Consider the following 27,836-nt stretch of genomic DNA (forward strand, 5'->3'; position numbering starts at 1 on the left):
CTGCAGGTTGATGCCTGCATGGAGGAAGGAAACTGACAGCTGATCTAGATATCAACTTTCTAAAAAATGTTCACTATTCAGCTTGTCCAGTTACTGAAAATATCTTACCTTTAGGATACAAACCGTATTACCGCACCTACTTTCCCCACTTGGGGTTCTGGGTAGACTGAATGACTGACTGATGTCTGGGGCTTTGGGCCGGATTAGTGGAATTTTATCCAGACATTAGCTGCTTAATCTTTTGTTACCTGGGAGCAGTTATCACATTTAGATCTTGTTTGCGAGAACAAGCCTTTGGGAGCAAGTCTCCTTCCAAATTACTAACACATTGAGAAGATCCCATGCTTATTTAGTGACAGTTACTTTCTCTTGACGGCCGCATTAGCCAGCTGTCTGACAGTTCTGTGATTGCGAGGGAAGAGAGAAAAGCCCAATAATTGTTTCCACCCCAGATTTAGCTTTTCTAAAACTGTAGCTTCTGTTGTGCCAAGTAAGCTGCTCACTTTTATTTGCTATTGTCTGCTTGTCATTTATGTACGTATTTATTGTCTGAGTGATGGCACGTGTGTGAGAGTGACTGTGTATGTAAGTGATGGTGATTAATGTATACAGTCAGGATGCATGGCAAGCAGCAGGGTAGCGAGTGTTTGGGACAGAGACATGAGTGTCGCCGTTGGTGTGAAACCGTTCATCGTTTCTGCCTTTTAAAAGTTCCATTTTAGAATTTGAAAAATTTGCTAATTTCTCTAATACAGTGTCACTGCCATTATTTTGCTAATTTGATAGTTCTGCAGTTGGCCACCATAATGATCACCAGCGTAGACTGTTCCTACACAGGGATGTGATTGCTGTCAGGCTACGTTCACATTATGTGCACCTCTTAGCGACATATCAGTGACTCCATTGGAGTTTCCATCTAAAGCCCTGAAAAACTGGATTCAAGCTTATCCATCATCAGGGGTCACTTTGTGCTTAGTCTGATCTTACTTTGGGCAGTGTCCTCCGTTTTGAGGCAGGCACAACAGCGCAGTCAACCACACTTTTACTTCACTTCAAAAAGGCAGACAGATCACAAAGCGATCATTGACATCCATGGCGGGCGGATATAACTGAATCCTGTTTTTCAGCAATTCATATGGAAACCCCAACTGACCCAGTAACGTGTGACTAAACTTTGACTTGATTCCTGCCTTGGTTATCTGAATCATTGCCCTGAAGACCAAATAATGTTCTTACAAAGAAAGAAGACACTGATGGTAGACAAACAGATGTTATTAAATATTCTGTCTAGGGTTACATGTTAAATATCGGCCTTTTTAGTAATTTGGCATCCTGCAGGCCTTTTAGAAAAGTCATCTGGGCCACAGAGAGCTAGGTCTATTTTTTTGAATTGCCCAATTTGCTGAAATAGTGAATAAATCCCATCCATAACTGTTTTTGAACGATGTTAAACCTGCTGAAATTTCCCTCATAACCTCAATAACTGTTCATCTGAAGCAGTTTTACATTATTAAAACAGATCTAAGCAGCTGTCCAAACATGGGCTGAAGAACATGACCTAAGTTCCTGCTGATTTGTTCTGCATGACCATAAGCAGTCAAGTAAATAAGGGTGAAGTCATTTTTGTGGTGTCTTGTCTGACCAGTAACTGGAAGGTTGTCCTCTTGACGAGGGCAGCAGCAGGATCAGTAACGCTGTTTCCTGCCATTTTTTTTTTTTTTTTTTTTTTTAGAAGACTCTTCTGTATTACGCAAGGTGGCACACATAAGAGATCTGTGAAGGTGTTTTACGCTACAGGCACTCGCTTGTAGTGGTGCTCAACACAAAACACCGGGGCACCGCTGTTTGTACAACAGGTAGTTGGCCTTTTTTTTTGTGTGTGTATTTGATATCGGTTCATTTTCTGCTTTTTCCTAAATGTAGATCTTCATGTGATATGTTACTAGTGTTTTCTAGTGTGATAGAGTTGGCACGCAGCCTGGCATAACACTTTTCGTTTCCGCTCCATGTTGTGTCTGTTATAATGGTTTAGGACATATGGCACATTCTCCGACTTCACAGTTATTACAGTGACATAAGTGTCTGTTAAGAAAATCTGTTTCATTTTCTCTGTCCAAGAAAACGATATTTATGAAAATACACTCAGGGCTCAGTACTTCCAGTTTGGGAATAATATAAAACATGGAGGAATTTTTCATGTTCTGTGTGATACTAGTACCCAATATTGATCCTAATGTTAAATTTGTGAGTTTTTTATTTTTTTCCTCAATTTATACACACTTCGTAACATTTAAAGCACCACTCCAGCATTTTTCTTTATTTCAGCACTGGAGTGGTGCCACTAATGTAAGTTTCCTTGCATTACACTTACCAGACACCACAACTTTTAAGTGACAGATATCGGTCACAAGCTCTCAATGCATGTAGGAGGGTCTCGTTCTAGCTGTCATAGACTTGAATAGAGTTCTGGTTTCAGGCAAACACTGGAGTGATCCGGCAAGTCATAAACTGCAGGAGACGACCGTGGTGGCGCTGATAACAGAAGACAACGACTGGTAAGATTATTACTAGTGGCAGGGAAGAGACACCACTCCGGATACTTTAGGGTATGTGCACATGATCAGTAATTGCTGCGAGCTTGGAGCTGCATACTAATGCCGCGTTAAACCCGCAGTGGCCACATGTTGCAGCATAGTGGATGGAATTCCAAGGAATCCCATGCCCACTATGCGTCCACAGATGCCCGCAGAGACGGCTGTGCGGCACGTCTTTCCTGACCACAGCATGTCAATTTCTCATGCGCTGTGTCCCAAGTGCTGCCACTTCCGGATTGTGTGCACCCGGCCTAATTGTTGCAAGTGCACAAACCAGTTTTCAGCTGGGGACCAGAGCCTTTGTTAGTTGGGTATGCGTGGTTACACGCGGCAAGTGGTTTAAAGCTTCCATTTGGTGGTGAAAATGTAAACGTTTTGGCGGTGAATCCCCACGAGGTAGTGTGGTTGGGATCTCAACATGATAGTAGTTTAAAATGTGTAAATAATAAGACCTATGGGGATCAAATATAGAACGAGGCAATATAAATACCATTACATAGATAGGAAAATATATAAAATCTGCGTAATTACAATAAAAATAAATATTGTAAAATACAATCACTAATATTATGAGGTTGGCCAAAGTTGAATTGTCACTAGGTTATGATTTTTTATTATCTTCATTGTTGTAGGAATACTATATTTCCACACTACCACATTGGGATCCACCTCCAAACCATTTTAGTTTTTACCCTCTAATTGGGGCTTTAAAACGCCTTCAGCGTATAACCTCACGTATACACCTGACAAAGGATCTGGTCCGGAGCTGAAAGCTGATATATGCATCTGCATCAAAAAAGTGCAGCATCTAGAAACATCATCAACTTAGAATTAATTTTCTTCCAATGATGACAGCACTCTCCTGGAATTCTACACCTCAATTTTCACTTCTTTTCCCGTCCAACTTAGGGGAGTCCTGGAAAATAGTGATTAATGGCAATAGATTATAAATAGAATATTAAATTGTAAGACTATGTTTAAAATATTTATTTGCATGTAATTAGGGCAAGATATTGGACTACTCACTGTTTGTAGAAGTTTTTCCTATAAAATATATTTTAATCTGGTAAGTACCCCACTGGGTTACAATAGCTGTAACTTTTTTTTAATTTTTCTGTCAATCTAGTAGTATATGGATTTTTGTTTTTAGTGGCACTATTTGGGGGTATATACATTGAGCCTTTATATTAAGCGAGTTTCATAAGGGCCACATTATGGTTCTTGGATGACTAGGTCAGAATATCTACAAAATTGAACTTCTCCTTGGATGTTTTTATTATGCAGAGCCAAATTGGGCACAGATTTAGGTCTGAGCGTGAAATGCCAAAAGTGGTCCATGGAAGGAGAACTGATGAACTTATGGGCACCTAAGGCTCACTGAGCCTTTGATGGACTGCTTGTTGAGTTACTGAATTACCAGCTTTTAGACCCTGCTGATAGGTGAACACATTATAGACCTGGGGTGCCCCTTAGGCAGCCCTTTTGCACCCTATAATAACTGCCTCCTTCTGCTGAGCTACTTGCTGTCCACTGTCAGATGGTCTGAACCAGAGAGAACACTGTAGTATCCAGCTATCACCTACTACAAAAGGTGAGTACACCTCCAGTGCAGGCACCATCCCCAACCATATTACCTGGACATTGTTGCTAAAGTGACTTTAGGTGATACTTTTGTCTCCCCTTGGTTTTCTTTTATTTTTTCTTGAGTTTCAATATAAAATCTGTTTGGATGAGCAACATTTAATAAACCATATCCCTGTGCTGCAGCTACAGGCTCTGTTCTAGCTCTAGGGGGCCAAGTAAAAATATATCCAAACCTGAACATTACCTCCATGTGCTTCTTGAACATCTCATTTCAAAACCGCAGGATAGTGACTGAAATAACCTGTACTGTTCTAACAACCTCCATTATAATGAGAGCAGTTTCCGATTTTGTAACGTACCGATAGATAATGTGCTTTAATTCCATCCAGCCCCAGGAGTATTGGTGAGCTTTATGCATTGTGTAAAATGCTGCCTGGCTCCTAGATGGTTGTTGGAATTCATTCCTAATTCTGCAAAGAACTCTGGAAGCATCTCTTTACAATCATCACTGTGTTTAATATTTGGAACATTTGCATTAAAATATTGTAACCTGTATAAAAAGAGTAAAATGGCTACAGTGAGCCTAGAATGTTTCATCAGGTTTTCTTACATAGACCTCTCTTGCTTTGGACATCAGTGCAGCTGTATGATCAGACTACATAAATATGATTTTATGTGTATCTATGACATATTGGCAGAACGATTTGACCGAATTTCCTTTTCAAGTCCTTTGATTTTTTTTTTCTTTCCATGCTCTCAGAATTACCGTAGGTATCAATGAACGATCTCGCATACTTCATCTCGTAATGTCAGTCATGAATATTTCTTTTTCCCAAGTTAGTGATTTCTTCTCATTTTTATTTCCATAACTACCTTACTAGGAAATCCTATTTCCTTACTGATATAGAATATTAAAAACCGGAATATTTTTAAATCTATAAATTAGGTGAAACTGCATTTTTGGAATTCAGGCGCTTGGATAGGGTCCCACCTGGTACAGAGAGTCCGGCACCATTACATGCGTATATAGTGATGTTTATTAGATAACTAGATGGTGGCCTTATTCTAATGCATTGGGTATTCTAGAATATGTATGTAGTTTATTTATGAAGATTTTAGAATAATACATTGAATACACAGGATTCGGCTGGGCGCGACCAATTAGCGAAGCGTGGTTCAAATCCTGCGCCAATTTGTGACCGGACGGAGTCTGTCTCTGATTGTTCGCGGCCGGCCAGGCGCGACCATTCAGTGAAGCCAGGGCCAGCTCCAAGTTTTTGAGGGCCCAGGGCGAAAGAGTCTCACAGCCCACGCAGTATGGAGCACAGCCCGCGCAGTATGGAGCACAGCCCGCGCAGTATGGAGCACAGCCCGCGCAGTATGGAGCACAGCCCGCGCAGTGTGGAGCACAGCCCGCGCAGTATGGAGCATAGCCCGCGCAGTATGGAGCACAGCCCACGCAGTGTGGAGCACAGCCCGCGCAGTGTGGAGCACAGCCCGCGCAGTGTGGAGCACAGCCCGCGCAGTGTGGAGCACAGCCCGCGCAGTGTGGAGCACAGCCCGCGCAGTGTGGAGCACAGCCCGCGCAGTGTGGAGCACAGCCCGCGCAGTGTGGAGCACAGCCCGCGCAGTGTGGAGCACAGCCCGCGCAGTGTGGAGCACAGCCCGCGCAGTGTGGAGCACAGCCCGCGCAGTGTGGAGCACAGCCCGCGCAGTGTGGAGCACAGCCCACGCAGTATGGAGCACAGCCCGCGCAGTATCCCTGTTTAAAAAAAGAATTAAAATAAAAAATAGTTATATACTCACCTTCCGGCAGCCCCCGGATCCAGCCAAGGCCTTTAGCGATGCTCCTCGCGATGCTCCTCGCGACGCTCCGTTCCCAGTAATGTATTGCGGCAGTAACCCGTGATGATGTACAGGTCTCGTAAGACCGCTACGTCATCTGGGGTCATTGCCGCAATGCATTCTTGGGACCGGAGCGTCGCGAGGAGCGGGAAAGGCTGCCGCGGAATGCCGGAAGGTGAGAATATAATGATTTTTTATTATTTTTAAGATTATATGTTTTTACTATTGATGCTGCATATGCAGCATCAATAGTAAACAGTTGGTCACACTTACAGGGTTAATGGCAGCGTTAATGGACTGCGTTACACCGCATTATGCCACGCTGTAGCGCAGTCTGTTTAACGGACTGCTAAAACGCTATGTGGGCGCTGACTGGAGGGGGAGTAGGGAGGGGCCAATTCGCAGCCGGGCTATGCCTGTCTCTGATTGGAGAGATTGGACATAATGGGACCAATAGAATGCTCTATACAGTACAATGGGCCCCATATAATGCCTCATACAGTATAATAGGCCCCATATATTGCTCTATACAGTATATAACGTCCTCATATATTGCTCCATACAGTATAAGGGGCACCATATAATGATCCATGCAGTTTAATGGGTCCCATATCATGCTTCATACATACATAAAAAAATCAAATACTTACTTCTCCTTGTTCCCTGCAGCTCCGGTCCCATCAGCGTCTTCTGACTCTCCTCAGTGCAGCTCAGTACAGAGGTCGCACTGTAGTGATGTCATTGTGCCCTCTGTCCTGAGATGTCACAGAGAAGATGCTGAAGACACTGGAGCTGCAGGAAACGGGGAGAGGGCTCCCCTAACTCACAGGCCCCATAGTGTGGGGGACAAATGGGCCCCCAGATTCATCCAGGGCCCCGACAGCTAGCCGTGAGCAATCAGCGATGCAGGATTTCTGGGACAGACAGACAAACAGAAGGAAGTGGACCTTAGACAATTTTATATATAGATATATATATATATCTATATATACAGTGGGGCAAAAAAGTATTTAGTCAGTCAGCAATAGTGCAAGTTCCACCACTTAAAAAGATGAGAGGTGTCTGTAATTTACATCATAGGTAGACCTCAACTATGGGAGACAAACTGAGAAAAAAAAATACAGAAAATCACATTGTCTGTTTTTTTATCATTTTATTTGCATATTCTGGTGGAAAATAAGTATTTGGTCAGAAACAAACAATCAAGATTTCTGGCTCTCACAGACCTGTACCTTCTTCTTTAAGAGTCTCCTCTTTCCTCCACTCATTACCTGTAGTAATGGCACCTGTTTAAACTTGTTATCAGTATAAAAAGACACCTGTGCACACCCTCAAACAGTCTGACTCCAAACTCCACTATGGTGAAGACCAAAGAGCTGTCAAAGGACACCAGAAACAAAATTGTAGCCCTGCACCAGGCTGGGAAGACTGAATCTGCAATAGCCAACCAGCTTGGAGTAAAGAAATCAACAGTGGGAGCAATAATTAGAAAATGGAAGACATTCAAGACCACTGATAATCTCCCTCGATCTGGGGCTCCACGCAAAATCCCACCCCGTGGGGTCAGAATGATCACAAGAACGGTGAGCAAAAATCCCAGAACCACGCGGGGGGACCTAGTGAATGAACTGCAGAGAGCTGGGACCAATGTAACAAGGCCTACCATAAGTAACACACTACGCCACCATGGACTCAGATCCTGCAGTGCCAGACGTGTCCCACTGCTTAAGCCAGTACATGTCCGGGCCCATCTGAAGTTTGCTAGAGAGCATTTGGATGATCCAGAGGAGTTTTGGGAGAATGTCCTATGGTCTGATGAAACCAAACTGGAACTGTTTGGTAGAAACACAGCTTGTCGTGTTTGGAGGAAAAAGAATACTGAGTTGCATCCATCAAACACCATACCTACTGTAAAGCATGGTGGTGGAAACATCATGCTTTGGGGCTGTTTCTCTGCAAAGGGGCCAGGACGACTGATCCGGGTACATGAAAGAATGAATGGGGCCATGTATCGTGAGATTTTGAGTGCAAACCTCCTTCCATCAGCAAGGGCATTGAAGATGAAACGTGGCTGGGTCTTTCAACATGACAATGATCCAAAGCACACCGCCAGGGCAACGAAGGAGTGGCTTCGTAAGAAGCATTTCAAGGTCCTGGAGTGGCCTAGCCAGTCTCCAGATCTCAACCCTATAGAAAACCTTTGGAGGGAGTTGAAAGTCCGTGTTGCCAAGCGAAAAGCCAAAAACATCACTGCTCTAGAGGAGATCTGCATGGAGGAATGGGCCAACATACCAACAACAGTGTGTGGCAACCTTGTGAAGACTTACAGAAAACGTTTGACCTCTGTCATTGCCAACAAAGGATGTATTACAAAGTATTGAGATGAAATTTTGTTTCTGACCAAATACTTATTTTCCACCAGAATATGCAAATAAAATGATAAAAAAACAGACAATGTGATTTTCTGTATTTTTTTTTCTCAGTTTGTCTCCCATAGTTGAGGTCTACCTATGATGTAAATTACAGACGCCTCTCATCTTTTTAAGTGGTGGAACTTGCACTATTGCAGACTGACTAAATACTTTTTTGCCCCACTGTGTGTGTGTGTGTATATATATATATATATATATATATATATATATATATATATATATATATATATATATATATATATATATATATATATACACATACTAGACTGTGGCCCGATTCTAATGCATCGGGTATTCTAGAATATGCATGTCCCCGTAGTATATGGACAATGATGATTCCAGAATTCGTGGCAGACTGTGCCCGTCGCTGATTGGTCGAGGCAACCTTTATGACATCGTCGCCATGGCAACCATTATGACATCTACGTTGATACTGTGCCCGTCGCTGATTGGTCGAGATGCGGGATTTCCAGGACAGACAGGCAGACAGACAGAAAAACCCTTAGACAATTATATATATATAGAATATATATATATATATATATATATATATATATATATATATATATATATATATATATATTATAGAGAGAGAGAGAGAGATATAGATATTTATATAGATATATATATATATATAGATATATATATATATATATATATATATATATATATATATATATATATATAGATATATATATATATATTAGAGAGAGAGAGAGAGATATATATATAGATATATATAGAGAGATATATAGATATATATATAGAGATATATAGATATATATATAGAGAGATATATATATAGAGAGAGAGAGATATAGATATATAGATTAAATGTGTATAATGTTGTACCCCTTCCATTTAGCACCATAGACCTTTCGTCAGACATGTGGATTCTATAAGGAATAGGGGAGAAATGTGTAATAAATGATGAGAAAGCATGCAGTGTATGGTGACCGCTATCACCGACACCACCTGAGAGGTGGATTTCCTGACATCTATCACCATACACCTTGCGCCTTCATGTCGTTTATTACGCCTATCTATCTCCCTTGCTCTACAACCCTTATGTCTGACGAACATCTATGGTATTAGACGGAAACCTTACAATATTATACACTTTAGATTGTCTAGTGAACCTCACTATCTTCACATCTAATAGAGTGCAGGATTCTTAAATACATGACTAGATTTAGAAATATGCATCAATGATGACATACAATTTACATAAATTTGCGGATCTTTAAATTAGATATAAATAAAATTACTCGCCTAACCCCATTGCCTGCTATGGACTGCTCTTGTCTGTGCAGCGTGAGGAAGGAGGCTCAGATATGGCCTCCTGTCCGCCATTTACGCAGGTCTAGCCTATACTGATTATCTTAACTAAAACCTTTATAATTCTATAGATAAGTGAAAAAAAATACAATCATGATTAAAGAGCCAATAACTTAAGTGGATTAAAACATTTCTGCCTGAAAAATGTATTTTTCATACAAATGTTCTACTTCTTGGAGGCTCATTAATTCACATATTAGGGTAAGTTCACACTTGGCTATTTTTTTCTTCAGCAAAACCTGATGGCTTGGCAGGAGAAAGCTGCAGAATGCTGCGTTTTTTTTCTTTCTTTTTTTTGCGGAGGTTTTGGCATGCTAGATTTGCCTCTTGTGCATGCTGATAAAGTTGAGTGTTGAAAAAGAGTCCTAGTCTATAGGACGCTGCAAAACATGATACCTGTGTTTTTGATGCGTTTTTTTCACTACCCATTCATTTCAGTGGGTCGCAAGTGCTGATAGAAGTGACCTTCTCCATTGTGCAAAAAAAACCATACAAAGCACAAAATCCTGATGACCAAAAAAAAACAAGCTGTGTGCATGAGATTTCTGAAATCTCATAGGCTTTACTGGTACTCTATAACGCAGATGAAAATTTGCATAAGAAAACGCACAAATAAAAACGTGCTGCAAAAACGCCTAGTGTGAACTTATAGTTGTAACCTAGATTTCAATGCAAAATTCTCTAAGTAATGTGCAATCAGAAAGGGTCCTATTGTCTAAATCAGGTTACGTTGATTTTCCATATACCTGTGTGTGTATAATATTAAGTGTGTGTCTATATAAAATACAATAAACCGGAAGTCTTGCTGTTTTCACGCTGGCCTGTAGTAATGCAGTCTCATCATTGCAGGCAGGATTGCAGTGACATTACACCTCTATATACAGGAAACAAATCAGAATCCGCCATTCACAGCAAGTTGTGTCACAGCTCACCACCTCCCACTTTCTGCACAGTGACCTTTGACCAGATCAGAGCATGATAATTTACATTAAAAAAAAAACCCTTGATTTGTAGTGACAAATTGCTATTAAGGAAATAATTGTAAATATCTGTCAGGTTTCATAGTTGACCTGATAGGGAATGATGTTGCTTAAAGCATATGTCCACTTTCCCATGTAAATGTGATCTATTGTCTCCTTTTTTGTAAAATAATACATTATGCAACTTTCCAACAGGTTTTAATTTTGGTCTGCAGACCTGTGCATCGCCTTAGTAACAGACCACAAACAAACAAGCAAACCCTATAAAGGTGGATACTGTAGTCATACCTGGTCTCATCTTTTCCCAATTTGTTACTGTAAATTTGATTGCATAAGGAAAATCAATGAAAAGGTGAAAGATAGTACTAGTGCAGGATTAGACTACAGGCTTTGTTTATGTTACCATGGAGACATATAACTCTGCATTAGAACTGTAGAAACAAAATTGTGTAATATTTCTTATTGTAAATTTTGATTTATTTTAGATGCATTTGGAGCAATATAACAATAGTTTGGTTGCGACAGCATGTATAGCCATTAAAAGCAACTTATAGTTGATATCTTTGCAAACTGTGCTCTAAAATCCATTCACTTCACTAAAGTAGTAATTACATTTGTAGGTAATAGTATTCGTTGTAGCTAGAATGATAACTTTGTATACAATTTCTAGTTACTGTTTATATTCTGTAGAATAAACTTTCCTCAGCATTGCAGTTGCAACACCAAGAAAGAAGTGTTGTGGAATTATGGAAATAACAGTATTAATAGACATACTAATGATATGCAAATGATAAAAAATGGAAACTTATTTTTCAAAACATCTCAATTTATATTCAATCTCCAGTATGAGCATCATGCACAGAAATAGACTCGCTTACACACCTTGGCGTGTTATCAATGAGGTTATTAATGGTTGTCTGAGGAATGTACTGTTTCACGCAATGCAATGGGCACACAAATCATCAGGATCCGCTGCTGACGGCTCCCTTTGTAGTTGCAAACCAATAACATCCCAGATGTGCAAGCCCAGAGACGATGCAGGCCATGGTTTGGGTCTTTCAGGCAGCTCTCAGAAGCAGGAGCAACATGTGTCTTGGTGTCACGGAGAATGTGAAATTAGATGTCACATGCCAACTCTTTGGCATCAGAGTCTACACAAGCCATCAGACGTTGTTTGCGCATATTTACGCTATGAGCTAAACGTCCAGCTATAAGTGAACTATTGACCTAATTTCACCACCTACTCTCAAAAGCTATCATGGTGCAGGACAAGATGACAATGGAACTGGAATAGAGGACTATCCTCTTCAGTGTTGAGTCCCGCTTTTGTCTTGGATGCAGTGATAGCTGGAGATTGGTATGGAGACCATATAGGCAACGTCATAAAGTGGGACTTAAATGGGAACTTCGCGTGAGTCCTACTCCCAGGATTATGATGTGGAATGGCATAATGTATGGTAACCAGACCCCTTTAGTCTTCATTCCACATTAATAGTTCTGCATTACATTGGTTTGGTGGTAGAACCAGTGGTATGGCCATTTAACACCGCAACACCATGTCCAATGTTGCTTATGTTACTGTGAGCAGCCAGCATGGTCTAAGCATGCAGCCATGGCCTGCAGTGTTTCCAGACTTTTCTCCCATTGCATCTGGGGCGTAAATCGTTGACAGTTACACAGGGAGTTCAGAGGTGTCTTTGCATGCTCAAGTGCATTCAGCATGGCAGAACATTCCTCATACAACCGTAAAGGGGTTGTTCACTACTAGGACAACCTCTTCTTGATCAAAATATTTGGCCCACACAATATAATAAAATGTATACTCGCCTCACTTGCCGGTGCTGTTCCCGTGGTGTCGGCACTTGCTCTCCCTGGGGCTCTCGTGTGGTGTTGTGACAACCATCGCCCAATCAGTGCTGGAGTCACTGTCCTCCGCCTTCAGACATATCGATCATGAAGAGGAAGTCCGAGCTGCAGCTGATCCCAGACTTCCTCTTCATATTCGATTTGTCCGAAGGCGTTGATTGGGCGCTGGCTTCATGTGACCCAGCACCACACGAGAGCCCCAGGAGGGAGAGCAAGTGCTGACACCACGGGAACGGCGGCGGCACGGGAGGCGAGTATAGGTTTCTTTAGGTTTATCAGGGCCAAGCGAGGGGTATGACAACAAATTGTCCAAGTAGTGGGCAACTTCTTTAAATAACCTAATTGATTGCAGCCAAGGTGTGTAAGTGCATATATATCTGATCGTAGCTCTCATGTTGAATAAATTAAGATTTGTATTTATTATATTTTTATTTTGATGTTTCTTTTCATCATTTGTATATCAATAACGTGTATTTCATTTCTGTGATTTCCATAATTCCATTACTTTTCTTTCTTGGTGTTGCAATGTCAATATTAAGAGTATGTTCAGTTCAGAGATATTAATCCAGTTATTAACTTTGATGCATATCACCTTATTTGCTAATTCTGTGTAATTGTTCTTCATAGGAAAGACCAGAATTTGCTGTCCCCGGTGAATTGCTGGTATTTACTTTTGAACCAAGTGAGAAGAGAAAGCAAAGATCACGCAACGCTGAGTGATATTTACCTAAACAACGTTATAATGCGGTTCATGCAGATTAGTGAGGACTCCACAAGGATGTTCAAAAAGGTATGGTGTCTTCCAGCATCCAACCATCATGTCGCTGTATGGCATATTGAGCTCCTCCAACTATTTTCACTGCTGTGATTAATGTCTGTTAGGATCTGCTCTCATTTGAGTCATGAGTTCTGTTATAAATGTAAACCATGATACAATGCTGGATCTAGCCCGTGACTGACAATTCCAGATACCTGTAATGGTAATGCAATGAACGTTATTTTTTTATTTTTTTAAATCATAATTTAACATGTTACCTTTTTTTTCAAATGTAATTATTATGAAATGATTTGTACCAAATTATCTGAAAACTGTATTATGATGACTGATGCTTTTATGTTTGCATGTATCCTTGAAATAATGAACACAATGTAGTGGAAAGGGCCAAAAGTTATAAGATTTGTCTGTTTTGTTACAGCAACATATTTCAGTGGACCACATGGGATTAGATCCTCTTATCACCAGCATACAATGTGTTTCTCCTAAAGTAGTGTTACATTTACACACTGCAGGGTTTTTTTATACCCAGCAAATAGCAGGTTATAGTGATAATTGTCTGTAAATGGATATTCTGCTTGATGGGAGTCTGACAGTCACCATTATCACCATTCTTGCAGTGTGCAAACCATTAAGACCCCATCGTGGGAGATAGGCAGATGTGAGCAATTCTTCCTAAAAAAATAAAATAAAAATGCCACCTTGCCTACCTTAGCTACCTCGCCCACCTTAGCTACCTCGCCCACCTTAGCTACCTCGCCCACCTTAGCTACCTCGCCCACCTTAGCTACCTCGCCCACCTTAGCTACCTCGCCCACCTTAGCTACCTCGCCCACTTTAGCTACCTCGCCCACTTTAGCTACCTCGCCCACCTTAGCTACCTCGCCCACCTTAGCTACCTCGCCCACGTTAGCTACCTCGCCCACGTTAGCTACCTCGCCCACGTTAGCTACCTCGCCCACCTTAGCTACCTCGCCCACCTTAGCTACCTCGCCCACCTTAGCTACCTCGCCCACCTTAGCTACCTCGCCCACCTTAGCTACCTCGCCCACCTTAGCTACCTCGCCCACCTTAGCTACCTCGCCCACCTTAGCTACCTCGCCCACCTTAGCTACCTCGCCCACCTTAGCTACCTCGCCCACCTTAGCTACCTCGCCCACCTTAGCTACCTCGCCCACCTTAGCTACCTCGCCCACCTTAGCTACTTTGCCCACTTTCTCTACCTTGTCCACTTTATAGTACATTAAATATCCCATTCAAACCTATTGATTAATTTTATTATTGGCCTGTACTATAGATTTGTGGTGAAAATATTTTATATGCTGGCGTAGGTCAATCCAGGCGTCCAAATAACGGGTTTTTGGGGGCTCACTGTTTCTATGACTGCCGATGTCATTTACGTTTGGTTTTCTTTTTATTGTGAAGCAAACAAAAAATAAGACAAAATAACCGAAAACTTCAGTGTGCATTACTATTCTCTTCCTAAAGTCAATACTTTTTAGAATGTCCTTTTGTGGTAAATACAGCTTCAAGTCAATTTGGATAAGTCTATATGAGCTTTCCACATCTTGCCACTATGATTTTTGCCCATTCCTTAAGCAAAACTACTCCAGCTCCTTCAAGTTAAATGGTTTCCTTTGGTGAACAGCAATCTTAAAGTCTGACCACAGATTCTCAATTGGATTAAGGTCTTGTATTTGACTAAGCCACACCAAATATTTACACGTTTCCCCTTAAACCACTCGAGTGTTGCTTTAGCAGTATGCTTTGGAACATTGTCTTGTTAGAAGGTGAACATCTGTCCCAGTCTCCAATCACTGACAGACTGAAACAAATTTTGCTCAAGAGTATCCCTGTATTTCACACCATCCATCTTCCCCTCGAGTAGGACCATTTTCCCTTTCCCTGCTGCTGTCAAACATTTCCACAGCATGATGCTGCCACCACCATGTTTCACTGTGTGGATGGAGTTCTTGGGGTGATGAGCTGTATTTGTTTGGCTCCAGACATAGTGTTTAATTTGGTGGCCAAAAAGGTCAATTTTGGTCTTCTGTGACCACAGCACATTCCTCCGTACATTTGGGGAGTCTCCCAAATGTATGGAGCTCATGGAGGCTGCTGATCCCATAGCTACTTACTGGAGTAGAAGAAAAAAAATTCCTCCTCCAAGATGACTATCTCTGAGCTCCTACTGCGCTTAGAGGAGGCTCATGCTCAGTAGCAGCTATCGGACCAGCAGAAGACACCGATAGCAGCTACTGCACATGCACTCAAATCCCTCAAAACAAGAATTGAAAGACTTGGCTGGCTACAAAAAGTGTTTACAAGCTGTCATGCGTGCAAAAGGGTATGCTACTAGGTACGAACCATGCAGGGTGCCCACATTTTTTACCATTTTCCTTTTTGTAATTTTTAAAATGTAAAAAATGACTATGTACATATATTTTTTGCCTAAAATACAAATTAAATGTGCCATCTTTAACTTTAAAAATTCTTCAACTTGCTTAACTATGCACAATAACAGTCATTTTAACCAGGGGTGCCCAAACTTTTACATGCCACTGCATATATGAAATTTTGTGACTGATCCATTTTAGCATTTTGACTGCCTTTATTGATAATTACAATATGATTTGCACAATAACCCTCACCCTTATAGCTTATAGGGGTCTCCCAGTGATTAATATTTTGCAGTAGGAAGGTATGCTTTTAAAGTACCGCTTCTGGGTTTTTCTTTTTTTTTGTACCAGATAGATGTTAGTAATGTATGTGCCCTGGGTGTAGTAAAATACATACTGATCACCATCTTCTCCTGTATGACGTGACTGGAATGGTGACTAGCTGCAGCACGGTTGCTCAGCGGTTAGCATAGACTTGTATGGGTGCGAGTGAGCAGAGTTTTGGTGCCAGTCGTAGCATGCTGCCATCGTTCTGTTATGCCAGATCGGCATGAGGAAATATTCGCAGATCTCAGCTGCCCCATAGAGTAACTCTGGGCTGAGTGCTAAGTGATGTTTTATCGTATGGCACCCGGCCATGTTATATGGTAGTGTGACTCCGGCCTTAGTGAAACTCAGAGCAAGGCTCTCATAGACTTGCAGAAGAAAGATATTAATCAGTACATTTTTTTACCTTAAACTTTGGAATACATTTTTCCAGACGGTCTTATGAATTTATGGCCTGTTAACAATGTTTGTGGGGGTGCATGTATATATGCGTATCTGTGCACACAGTTATCCATCATTAGAAACCTGGCCCTAAAACACATCTAAAAAGCAGGGTTTGCTGGTTTTTCTCGTCTTAGGCCAGGTTGACGTGTTCAGTATTTGGTCAGTATTTTCAAAGCCAGGAGAGGAACAATCAGAGGAAAAGTATAATAGAAACACGTCACCACTTCTGCATTTATCACCCACTCCTGGTTTTGGCTGAGAAATACTGATGTAAAATCCTGACCAAATACTGAATGTGTGAACGTGACTGAAGAGTCCTATTGTCCGTTTACACCATTCCAGAAGCCCATGTGAGACATATATGTCATACCCTAGCTCCATTGTAGTTTTTACCAAGTAAGGCATGCACCATAACAATAGCTGCAATAATATCAAGACAAGCCGAAACACTACTGTACTTACCTGAAGAGGTTAAATTAAGAGGAACAGAGCCCCTCTTTGGATCATAAGCATTCCGGTTTATTTTCCTAAACGTCATTAGTGGTTTCTAATTGACATGCTGAAGTGAGCTCCTTTCCAGCAGATTAGCTCGATTCCTTTCATTATCACACATGCTAAGACATGCATTCAGATGAGCCCTGCATGCACCCTGAAGGCCCAAGGTCTGGGGTTTCCACGGCTTTGGCTTCCTCGGAGTTCTTCCTTCTGCTTCCAGCATCTTGTTAGCATCTGTCATCACTCCCAATTGGGGATGTGAAAGGCTGTGTTCATTGGAACGCTCTGCTCCACTTCCTTCCAATAGACCCTCTGCAGCCAGTGTACATGCTGAATGGCGCTCTGTGCCCAGTGTTGTGTGGAGTGCCAGAAATCACAAGGAATGTGCCCCCAAAATAGGAGTCACTATAGCCATGCTGGCCTCCGTTGTTACTTGTGCCAATCATGGCCGCTTAGGCTTCTTTCCCTTTACTGCGTCTTTGTCCACAAGTAGCTAGCAAACTTTTTATTAGTGTCATTAATTATTTCCCTTTTAATGTCAACGTTTGTATGATTACAAGTTTTTAGTGAATGCTCAACGATTGTTAACCTCTTCACAGCCAGACTACTTTTTCAGCTATAATAGAGGTTTTGGGATTTTTTTTTTGTGCTACATTAGTTTCACAATACACAAATTCAGCCCTGTTACGGTCTATTGCTGTCTATTCAGACATCACAGCCATTTACATTTGATTTTTAGCAAAGCTGTCGTTTTCCTACACGAAAAAGAAGCAGCCAATACATCAAACATGATCACGATGTGCCTGTAAGACCATGTAAGGTACATCTGCCTGTCTGTGTTACTCACATGGTTATGTATGTTTGTATACTTGTATGTATATTTGTATGAGAGAGATAATACATTAACCCCTTAGTGATTGGGCCAAAGTTTTAAAGTCTGACCAGTGTCAGTTTATGTGGTAATAACTCTGGAACACTTGATCTTGAGATTTGTTTTTTTGTGACACATTGTAGTTTGATAATAGTTAATTTATTTATGTTGATATTTTAAAATTGAGAGTCCTCAGTGGTTGATACCTTTTAATGGCTAACTGAAAAGATGTACACGGTACCAAGATATACCGTATTTTCCGGCGTATAAGACGACTTTTTAACCCCTCAAAATCTTCTTAAAAGTCGGGGGTCGTCTTATACGCCGGGTACAGACAAATGTGCATATGGTGGGTGGGGGGGAGTGGTCCCGATGACGAAGAGAGGGGGCGTCTCACAGGAAAGTGTGAGTGGAGTAGCCCCGTTACCTCATTGCGGCAGCGTGGGGGTCTCTGTGCTGGGGAGCGGCGGCTCCTCATTGCGGTAGCATAGGGTTTCTGTGCTGGGAGCGGCAGCTCCTCTTTGTGCCGTGGGGGCTCTGTGCTGTGGGGCGGTGCATCTTCTTGCAGCGTCGGGACTCCTCCGGCATCTCCTCAAGGCCCGGAGGCACCGGCAGCTCCATTGCTGCGATGCGGTGGCCTCCGGGAAAATGGCCTCTGGGGGCGGCGCATGGTCAGATTCAGATCTCGTCCCGAGATCTCGGGAGAAGAGATCTGAATCTGAGCATGCGCCGCCCCCAGCGGCCATTTTCCCGGAGGCCACCGCATCGCAGCAATGGAGCTGCCGGTGCCTCCGGGCCTTGAGGAGATGCCGGAGGAGTCCCGACGCTGCAAGAAGATGCACCGCCCCACGGCACGAAGAGGAGCTGCTGCTCCCAGCACAGAAACCCTATGCTACCGCAATGAGGAGCCGCCGCTCCCCAGCACAGAGACCCCCGCGCTGCCGCAATGAGGTAATAGGGGGCTACTCCACTAACACTTTCCTGTGAGACGCCTCCTCTTCATCATCGGGACCACTCCCCACCCCAAAAGGCACATTAGTCAACGGCCCAATAAGACGACATACGGCATATAAGAAGACCCCCAACTTTTAAGAAGATTTCATATTTTAACTGGAAAAGTTGGGGGGTCGTCTTATACGCCCAGTCGTCTTATATGCCGGAAAATACGGTATATCTTTCCTGTTGGTATTTTATGCATTTATTTATAAGATATCAGAAATTTTTCAAAATTTTTTCAAAAATTACCAATTTTCAAACTTTGAATGATTATGCCTATAATCCAGATAGTCATACCACAAGGTTTAAAAATGTAGCAGCAATTTTTCATTTTTCCAATAAAATTTGCAAAACATATTTTATTGGGACTTTGGGGGTCCTATATATTGGTGATACCATTTAAAAAAAAAAATTAACCCACACTCTATTAAAAATTGCTTTCAGGTGGTTTATTAACCCGTCAGGTGATTTTCAGGAATTAATGCAAGGTGGCATTACAGGAATGAAGAAATGTATTTTGTTTACCACCTAAATGCTGATATCTTCTGAACAGGTCACTTTAAGGCCATTATTTGGCTATGAATTGCCATCACCAACATCAGGACCACACGATAAAGATCTCAGGGTGCCGATGGGGTTAAAGAGGGAGCCCCCACACTGTTAACCATCTAGATGCTGTATTCATTCACAGTAGCATTTAAGGGGTTAAACGACTAAAGTCGGTACCAACACTGATCTCAGCCGGTTTAGCTAGTTCCTCACGTAATCGCTTCAGCACTTGCAGATAGTAATGTTGGTTCACTTTGGTGCCCTGAGGAACAAATTCAACTTGAACGGCGCCTTGAATGTTGAAAAAACAAACCGTCATGGGCTTCAAATTTGCTATCACTTGCTGTGCTTATTTTGGCCTGGTTGGTGAAGCTGGTTTCCACTGGCTGGACGGTTTTGTTTCAGGATTTTAGGCGTAACACCAAGATTCATCCACTGTGATGACTTTCAACAAAAAGTCAGGGTCAGTTTGTGCATGTTCTTTCACACACTCTCAAACGGTTCCCCCTCTGGTCATTTAACAAGAAATATAATTTGATGTTTGGCGTGTTGTTCCTTGAAGTTTGCCATTGCAAAATAGCCAAAAGCATTGGAATTGACTTAAGAAAACAATCGCTCTGTCCGCTGCGATGGTTTCTCATGAGCGCTACTTGGCCAACTGAGCATGGAGAGTGTCTAGTATGTGCAGCTAGCACATTTGGGGGTACCCCCTCATAGATACATTTTTTTATTATTATTTTTCTTGTAACTTGTAATCCTTATCACTGTAAATGACAGTTATATGTTTGAATTGAATTAATTCTGAATATTTCTAAATGTTTTGAAGTTAGGCCTAATAGGGCTTTTGGTGTGCATTACAGGAAGTGGCTGTACCAAATTACCTACTATATGAACAGTTGAGAAGACAGCTATTACAATAAACTGACCCTTAGGCTGAATTCAGACGTTTCTGCTTTAGATTCCAGTTTTTCATTGGTGGTGAAGTAACATAGTAACATAGTTATTAAGGTTGAAGGAAGACTTTAAGTCCATCTAGTTCAACCCATAGCCTAACCTAACATGCCCTAACATGTCCTAACATGTTGATCCAGAGGAAGGCAAAAAACCCCATGTGGCAAAGAGTAAGCTCCACATTAGGTAAAAAAAATTCCTTCCCGACTCCACATACGGCAATCAGACTAGTTCCCTGGATCAACACCCTATCAAGGAATCTAGTATATATAACCTGTAACATTATACTTTTCAAGAAAGACATCCAGTCCCTTCTTAAATTTAAGTAATGAATCACTCACTAAAACATCATACGGCAGAGAGTTCCATAGTCTCACTGCTCTTACAGTAAGGAATCCGCATCTGTTATTATCAGGGCTGTGGAGTCGGAGTTAGTTTTGGTTGGAGTCGGTAGAAATGTACTGACTCCGACTCCAGCTTTAAAAAAAATGTATTAATATTTCATAATTGAACTTTCATATGAATTTTAAAAATGTTACTCAAATATATATGTTCTATCAAACTATGAACAACAGTGATAAGCAGTTCTGCTGCAGATAGAGACATTTCTTACTTCTTGTGTGTCACTGTTCTCCACTGCCCTTATCTAATCTTATACTTGGTTAACCTCATGGTGCCCCAACCCCCCTACTTACAGTGTATGAAACTGAAAGTGAAAATGTGTTGCAAATTCTTAGTAGAAAAGCTCCTCCTCTAGACTAGATGTTTACTAGGTGTGCGTCTTCCAAGCATCTCACAGCTGCTACTCAGAAGAGGAAAGACTGTAAGAAGTATTATCCTTTCAACAAACTTTGCATCAGTTAACTGTGAGTACATGAGGAATAACAGTATTACTGACCACTATATCAGTTTTACGACCTGGCAATAATTTTGTACAATTGTTTTTAGGAAAAACAATTGTCATTTGGATTGTGAATGCAGAATTAAAAACCTGAGAGTCAAAGAAGCCTCACATTAAATCAGCTGTATTTGAACATTTCACCATCACTCAAGATAGAAAACATTATGGAACAAAAAGAGGAGAAAATCAAGCTTCCAAAAGTATCAAAATTTATTGAAGATAAAATCCAAGATCCAAAAACATGCCTCACGTGAAGACTGCACGTTATCCGGGCTTCCCCACAACAAATGCCTAGTAGGTGAGCTGGTTTTGTCACATTTTTTTTTCTCTTTAGAAAACATTATGTCTGTCAGTGTATGACAAATGATCCAGACGAAAACAAATGCTGTGAAGCCAAGATCAGTGCATATTCATTCAGAGATAAAAATGCTCCTACCAGAGCTTCTAATCTAGTGACATTTACAGCGCTTTCATCCAGAAGTACTGAAAGCAGTGGATGAGAAAGACTGCATCCAAACCAATGAACCAGTGCCCAGCTCTTCCAGCCAAACAAAGGAGCAGAGAACTTTGCAGCCATCAGTTGCAAGATATTTTGTCAGTGACAAAGTTACTGTGACAATGACAGTAGATACATTTAAAAAACAGATCATAGAGCTTGTTGTAAAGGATAGTGTGCCTATTTCATTATTTTCACGACCAGCTTTTATGTGTCTGAATGGGGAAATGGCCCGCAAGCTTGGTGTTTCTCTGGAGAGAGAGAGAGTATTAGAAAATTAGTAATCGAAGAAGCTTTTAAACAAAAGGAAGAACTTAAAAAAACACTCAAGGGACGCTTTCTGTTTCTTAAAATGGATGCCTGCACACGTCACAGAGTGAACTATTTTGCCATGAATGTCCGATTTGTTTGTGACAAAAATGAAATAGTTACCAAGACATTGGCAGTAAAAGACACCAAAGCTCATCACACCAGTGAGTTTCTCCAGGTCTTGGTGGAAAAGGTTCTGCAAGACTATGAACTTAAAAAAGAGCAAGTTCTTTCTGTCGTAACGGACAATGCTTCAAATATGATAAGTACTATTAAGCTAATGAATGAGAGTAATGATGGTGACTAGCAGCTAGAAGAACATTCTGGGTCCACAGCCAGAAATGTTTGAAATAGAGGAACACAGTATTGTAACTGAGGAGCAAACTGAAGTTGCTTCAGATGAACAGCAACATGATAGTTTAGATGATCTTGTTGAAACTGTGTCAATACGTTATTTCATTCATCACATGTGCTGTGTTGTGCATATGCTACAGCTGGCTATAAGAGACAGTCTGCAAGAAGGACATGCTGCTGCACTGATTGGCAAGGTGAGAAAATTGGCTACTGTTGCCAGAACCCCTAAAGTTGAGTCAATTTTGAAGAGACGTGCTGGAAAAGGGGCAATTATTGATCAAGCCACACAATGGGGCAGTACTTACTTAATGATTCAGCGCTTGGTTGAACTAAAAACCTTTCTTGTAGACATGGCTAACCCTCAACTGACGCTAAATGAAAGTCAGTGGAATCAGGTGACTGAGCTGGAAAAATTGCTAGAGCACCAATTTACAGTGACTAAAAAATTACAAGCAGAGGACTTAACTCCAGGTATTTTCTTAAAGGAGTAGAAGAACCTGATGTTTCGCCTGTCCCAAAGAGGAGGGTTAATTGCAAGTGGCATTGCTACATCAATGAAACGGAGAGAGGAGCTACTATTACAAAATAACATTCTTTTGGCAGCTGTTTATGTAGACCCAATGCATCGGATTCTTCTAGATGATCAACAGCTAACTAAAGGGAAAGAAGCTCTGTTTGAAATAGCAGTAAGCATGAAAGGGTTGCAGAACAGTCAGGAGGAACAAGAAGAATTTGGTCGTCCTGCCACATCTTCACCCTCATCAACTGATGAAGAATTTAATTTAAAAAAATATTTGGATCACAAGGACTGTGCAAAGCGTTCCCGCATAGAAGAAGAGTCATCCCCATCAAAGAACACAGCCAGTACATTTCAGCAGAATTTTTCATGTGCACTAAAAGAAATTGAGAAATGTGACTGTTCATCAAAAATAACAGTGCAACAAGCGATTCCTCTGTATCCTGACATTGTCAGAGATGTTGCCCGAGTGGTTACTGCTTTGCCACCAACCCAAGTTAGTGTAGAGAGGTTGTTCTCTGCTCTCAAAATAATTAGATCAGATTTGAGGGCACCCATGAAGGAGGATCTGACAGAGGCAATACTTTTTCTGAGGACAAATTTATAGATTTCTTCTTATTAACTGCATAACAGTGTTTATTGCATATTTACTTACAAGAGTTTAGAAAACTTTATAAAAGTTATTTGCTATATTCTAATTGTATTCTAATAATAATAGTTTTTGCTCTAAGTGGTCTGATTACTTATATGATGGTGAGAAACTGAATAAGCACGATGTTAATATTTTACAACAGTAAATTTATTGTTACGAATTAGCCATTTATGAAGGAGTCAGAGTCGGAACCTGATAAAATCCAGGAGTCGGATTCGGAGTCTCAACTGTGGCTTACCGACTCCACAGCCCTGGTTATTATGCTTAAACCTTCTTTCCCCCAGACGTAGAGGATGCCCCCTTGTCCCTGTCTCAGGTCTATGATTAAAAAGATCATCAGAAAGGTCTTTGTACTGTCCCCTCATATATTTATACATTAAAATAAGATCACCCCTTAGCCTTCGTTTTTCCAAACTAAATAGCCCCAAGTGTAATAACCTATCTTGGTATTGCAGACCCCCCAGTCCTCTAATAACCTTGGTCGCTCTTCTCTGCAGCTATGTCTTTCTTATACACCGGAGACCAGAACTGTATAAGGTCTTCTCAAGCTGTTTGTCCATTACAATCTTCACATAAGAAGCCCATAGATCTTTTCATACTCAGTGGCATAAGTAGAGTCCAATGGGCCCTGGTGCAAAATTTGGACTTGGCCCCTCCTGAATGTTCTAGATCCAGTGAAGTCAAATGTGTTCGCTTTCTCATTTAACAGCATCCCCCATCTTGTAATTATGTTCCCGATTCTGGCCTGTTTCTGTAATAATGTTCCCCATCCTGTGCACTCTCCTGTAATAATGGTCTCGGTCCTGGCACCTTCCTGTAATGTTCCCTATTCTTGGCCTCTTCCAGTAATAATGTCCCCATCCAGATGTACTGTGCCCCATCCTGGGCTTCTTCCAGTAATAATGTCCCTGTTCTGCAGCTTTTCTCCAATATATACTGTATATAATAAATAAAGCGATTGTACTAGTCTTCCCCACTTCCATAATGTGTGGCGTCCTCTTCCATAGCATGCACAGAAGCCAGCAGCTGACTTAATCATGCAAGTGACGGGCAGCCATGATGTCACTGTAATGCTCCACTAGTGACTTGCACGGTAGCGTGTTTTGCAGTGCAGGGACCCGGCGGGTCCCTGTGTCACAATACATTTCTTCCTCAGACACACATCCAGCTAAAATAGCTGCTGGCATAGACTGGCCTCCCACCAGCACAGGTCCGGCCGTGGTCGCACCCTATGTGACCACAATAGTTATGCCTCTGTTCATATTCACACACCTTCAAAATCCCAAAGTCTCTTCTAATAAACATTTGGCTGTATATCCTACTGTAAATTTGCATTCTATCTGATCAGGGACTTGAAGGCAACCTGTCGGCAGATTGTGCACAGTGACCTACAGACAGTGTCAGGTCAGCGCCGTTATACTGATTGCAATGATACCTGGTGATGAAATCCGTCTTGTGGTTGTTGTGTAATCGTTGTTTTCAGTTTTTAATTGTTGATACGCCCTTGCCCTGTGGGGGGGTCTTCATGTGGTGCTCTGATTAGGTATTCATAATGCAGACTGCTGACAGGTCACTGATCCCTCACTGACCGGCCCCCTAGTTTACATAATGAATATATGTACATACTGTAGAAAAAAAGCCCTTCAGCAGGCAGGCGCCAGCCGTGACACCTCTACTGCAGCATAATCACACGTGTATTGTGCAGTTAATAAATGTGCTTTGTTTTCCTGAGAATTATAAAAATCCATTTTAAAATGGCGCAGGTGCCGGTAACGCCATCTTGCTAGAGAAGAAAAAAAAATGTCCTCCTCCTAGATGGCGCTACCTGACAGGTTCCCTTTAAAGTGGAGGTTGCTTACATAATGGTGAACTTGGACACTTTAATGTTGTCACTGCCGGAGTCTGCCTAGAAATGTGTATAAATGTACACAGGCCTACTAACATTCATTCCTGACATAGTGGTTTTAGTATTAAAAGCTGAAATGTGGAAAGAAGACATTTCTTGGGTTTAGTGGCTTGACCAAAGCATAGATCTAAATCCTCTACACCTTCATTATACTGTGAGGCTGAGTAAAGTGCTTAGAAGTGGAAACTTTCTGCATCACATATGTTTCCCTCGGTGTCATAACTCCATGCTCTTTCATCATGATCCTTCCTCTTTCCCTCTTTCATCTCAGTGCCAGCTGTGTTTATTCTTGACATATAAAACCATAGACCTTTACAAAGCCACACTGCTGGTCCACCGGGGTGTCTAAACTAATAGACGCTGTAAAAGATAGACGTGGGTATTGACTGTAATTCTAGACAAGCCTAGTGATGTTTGTCTTGGATGTATTAGATTTTGTCTGTTTTTTAGGCAGTCCTGATTTCCAGATCTGTGTAACCTCGTGCACAATCTCGCTGTATTCCACCAAACTTACTAGGCGGAGAGCAGGTCTCCTGTAAACACTGACCGCTGGCCCTTTGTAGCTGTAGCATTTTATCCAGACCCTAAATTATTCATGATACATTTTCTCTAAATAATTTGGGAACCTTTTCCAGCTTGCTGCATGTCAGGTTTATGGATGACTTACTGTAACCTTACATGCAAGTCTGAAATAAATCCACTGTGAAAATATTAATAAACATATTTAATGGTCAAAAATCTAATCTATAAAGCTGAGTGTGTGTGTGTGTGTATGTGTGTATGTTCGGGATTGGCATCTGCACCGTTGCAGCTACAGCCACAAAATTTTGCACAGTCACATGTCTGGACCCCGAGAGCATCATAGGCTATGTGAGGCAAAATTTTAACCCCGCGCGTTCCAATTCACCATCAATTTTGCCCCTATCTGCATAATGGGGAAAAAGTGAAAGGAAAAGTGTTGGAGGCAAATTGACAGCTGCCAGATGTGAACAAGGGGGACTTAAAGAATGAGAGTGATGGCGCCAAAGAGTATTTACCGTACAGTTGCTAAGTTGGGGCCCCGACATGGGATACTCACCACACACGGGGATATGAACACAAACACAAAATGCGCCACACACTACCACGTGCTTGAACAGATATACCACCCTCAGCCCACATTTCACCACACATACACCAACCTCGCCACATAAAAGTCGAAACACAAAAGTCGCCGCTCAAAACTCGCCACGCGCAAAATTCGCCACATGCAAAATTCGCCACATGCAAAACTAGGCTCACGCAAAACTAGCCACACGTGCAAAACTCACCTCATGGAAAACTCGCCACACGCAAAACTAGGCTCACGCAAAACTCGCCTCATGGAAAACTCACCACACGCAAAACTTGCACATGTGGAAAAATTGCCACATGCACAAAAGTTGCAACACATGCAAAACTTGCCTCACACAAAACTTGCACCTACTCAAAACGCACCACACATAAAACTTGCGACGCGCAAAACTTGCTGCACACAACTTGCTTCACTAACCTGTCACATGCAACTCGACACAAAAAGTTGCTATACGCATGTCGCCACACAAAACTCATCTCACAAAAGTCGCTACATGCATGTCGCCACACGCAACTCAACACACACAACTTGACACATGAAACTCGCCCTAAAACACACACAAGTCGGGTATTATCCTTCAAAAATAAAAATCTGATTAATAAGCAGACAAACTACAAGAGCAACAAATGTACCATATAGGAAATATGGCAGCTGTCAGTCACATGACCTGTCTATTATGTGTATGTGTGAACTAATATATACTGCCAGGGGGGAGGGCTTCCTGTTGGCTGCGGATTTATCAGGCTGCCAATAGCAACCAATCACAGCTCAGCTTCTATTTTGCTACAGTTAATTAATCTGAGCTCTGATTGGTTAAAATAGGCAACAAAGGACATTCTCAGTATAACAAAGCTTGTGTGAGGTAATAGCATGTCAGTTAGGGTGTGTTGGTGGAAAGGCTGATGTCCGTCACATTACCTCTATGTGAGAGGATATAGAAACTGCCAGTTACAGACTATTTTTACCACAATAATGCCTCATAAGAAAAGGAATTCCATGGCACGAATGTCAGCTGATGCGAAAAGAAAAGCTGCATTACGGGCCATTGAAAAATGTGAAGACCGAAAAACAAGGCTGACACACATGAGAACAGCAGCTGCCTCCTCAAGAGCCAATGAACTTTCTGAGCAGAGGGAAGCGA

The 27,836-nt window shown here is 41.6% G+C and overlaps 1 protein-coding gene across 5 annotated transcripts in view; it reads left to right on the forward strand.

Moving 5' to 3' along the window:
* Positions 1 to 27,836, forward strand: part of SRGAP1 (SLIT-ROBO Rho GTPase activating protein 1) — a 182,060-nt gene that overhangs the window by 85,296 nt on the left and 68,928 nt on the right. For all 5 annotated transcript variants that reach the window (XM_077265163.1, XM_077265165.1, XM_077265167.1 and 2 more), the window contains exon 3: positions 13,267 to 13,429. In XM_077265163.1, the coding sequence (XP_077121278.1) occupies positions 13,267 to 13,429 (163 nt within the window). The remainder of the gene's footprint in view (positions 1 to 13,266; positions 13,430 to 27,836) is intronic.

The sequence above is a fragment of the Ranitomeya variabilis genome, chromosome 5, assembly GCF_051348905.1.
Source record: "Ranitomeya variabilis isolate aRanVar5 chromosome 5, aRanVar5.hap1, whole genome shotgun sequence".
NCBI classification, from domain to species: domain Eukaryota; kingdom Metazoa; phylum Chordata; class Amphibia; order Anura; family Dendrobatidae; genus Ranitomeya; species Ranitomeya variabilis.